Here is a 2,019-nt window from a genome sequence, read left to right as displayed (position 1 = left end):
AAGGAATGGCTCTTACCACATCCTCTAGAAAGGAGTGGGGAGTGTACCAGGAAGAACAGTCATTCTAAGATGCTATGATCAAATGAGAGGCCAGTCCAGAGCCGTCCGCTGCAGTCTGTGCCCCTGTCTTGCAACTCAGCTGCTACTCCCTATGTTGAAAGGAGTGAAGGCAAGTCCCTCTTGTGGCTAAAGGCCAGGCCAGACAATGAGAGGGCTCTCTCTCCCTTCCCCACAATTCAAGCTCCTGCATTTCTTTTTCTCTGGTCAGGCAGTGGGGAGAGGATTTGGGTTCTAGGCTGGCTCTACCGTTTCGTTGACTTCCAGCCGTGTGAGTTCTGGGCTAAATAGCGAGGTCAGTGGGCCTCAATTTGCTGCTGGTCTTGCTGCACTTGCTGTCTCGCTTCTGGCTTGCAACCCAAGTGGGGCTGTCATTCACCATCCCTGCTCTAGAGCTGCCCCCCATGGTGGCCTTGTCGCCAGACTGCAAAGAGAGGCTATGGGGTGGACTACGGGGGTCAGGATTCTCAGCCTGCTCTTCTAGGCTGTGTGTGTGTGTCTTTCTCATCCTGCATTTGGTGAAGGCCACGTGGTACATCTCTATTATGTTGAGCAGGAGTGAGAGGCAGGCCACGGCTAGCATGAAGAGAATGAAGATGGTTTTCTCGGTGGGGCGGGAGATGTAGCAGTTGACTGTGTTTGGGCAGGGCCAGCGGCTGCAAGTATAGAGAGGTTTCAGCTCAAACCCATACAGGATGTACTGACCTAAGATGAAGCCCACCTCAAAGAGGGTCTTGAAGATGATGTTGCAAATGTACGTCCTCAGGATGGCTCCTTGGAGGCGGATCCTGCCGCGAGTGTCCCGAATGGGGACTTTGGTGGGTTCAGGCTGTCCCATGGGGTGGCTCTTGATGCTCCTACCCTGAACTTGCAGACTTTCTTGTTCCTTCTGTTCCATGCGCACCAGGTGCAGGATGTGGCCCAGGTAGATGAGGCTGGGCGTGGAGACAAAGATGATCTGCAGCACCCAGAAGCGGATGTGGGAGATGGGGAAGGTCTGGTCATAGCAGACGCTCTGGCAACCGGGCTGCTTAGTGTCACAGGAGAAGTTGGACTGCTCGTCCCCCCAGACCTTCTCTGCAGCAGCCCCCAGGACTAGAATGCGGAAGATGAAGAGCACTGTCAGCCAGACTTTGCCCACCACCGTGGAGTGCTCTTGCACGCTCTCCAGCAGCCTTCCAAGCAGGTGCCATTCCCCCATGGGCACCTAATTTATTTGCCCTGAAAGAGAGGGATGGACAGGTGCCATTAGAGGCACTGGCACTGCAGCACCTTCTGCCAACACAAAGGGAGTAAGGGTGCGAGGAGGGGCAGGAGCTTCCTGTGCTGAGCTAGCTGACCTGGCTCATTCTGCCTTTGTTCTCTGGTTGTCCCCATTGTCTCTCCAAGCCTAACCTGATCAAAGGCAACAGAGGCCCAAGGCCTGGTTAAGCAGTTGGAGTAGCAGCTCCACCTCTTTCCTGCATTTAAGTCTGGCTCTGAGCACCTTGCACCTGCAGCGTGACCAAACAGTATTACCCTGGGCCTTGAATCTAGCATAAAGAGCATACAGGGACCATCTTGCCACTGCCTTGTACAGAATGAGAAAATGGAGGACTGAAATTAATGCAGGCATGCAGCCAAGGGCCAGGGCAGTGGAGGCAGGGCAGGAAAATCTCTGCAGTTGTGCTCTGTCCAGCTGCAGCAAAACTCACCACTTCCGGCGTCAGAGGCATCAGCATCAAGCAGTTGCAGTCCTGTCGAGCATCTCTTGCTCAAAGAACATTGGGCCCTCCTCAACGGAAGCGAAAAGCCAGAGCCCAAGAGCGCCTGACCAGCTGTTCCCATTCATTGGTGCCACCACCACCGGAGCACTGAGCTCTTGGGTCTCTGTCATCCAAGGCAGGGGCTTGGTTGCCATCAGAGCTTTGCTGCTTATTGGCTCTTGCCATGACTGACCGGCATTGTAACCACTGGGGTGGG

At 54.7% G+C, this 2,019-nt stretch overlaps 1 protein-coding gene across 1 annotated transcript; it reads right to left on the bottom strand.

Annotated features, from left to right (window-relative positions):
* Nucleotides 1-340: 340 nt before the first annotated feature.
* Nucleotides 341-1,258, bottom strand: LOC129341422 (gap junction alpha-3 protein-like). The gene has a single exon (XM_054996612.1). It carries the CDS (start codon nucleotides 1,256-1,258, stop codon nucleotides 341-343), a length of 918 nt encoding a protein of 305 aa, XP_054852587.1.
* Between the last annotated feature and the right edge of the window lie 761 nt (nucleotides 1,259-2,019).

The sequence above is a fragment of the Eublepharis macularius genome, chromosome 13 (genome assembly GCF_028583425.1).
Source record: "Eublepharis macularius isolate TG4126 chromosome 13, MPM_Emac_v1.0, whole genome shotgun sequence".
Taxonomy (NCBI): domain Eukaryota; kingdom Metazoa; phylum Chordata; class Lepidosauria; order Squamata; family Eublepharidae; genus Eublepharis; species Eublepharis macularius.
This window is presented reverse-complemented; position numbering and strand designations above follow the sequence as displayed.

Bases quoted from the DNA above. Each gene is read 5' to 3' on its own strand.
- LOC129341422 (XM_054996612.1), bottom strand. From the start codon at position 1,258: ATGGGGGAATGGCACCTGCTTGGAAGGCTGCTGGAGAGCGTGCAAGAG.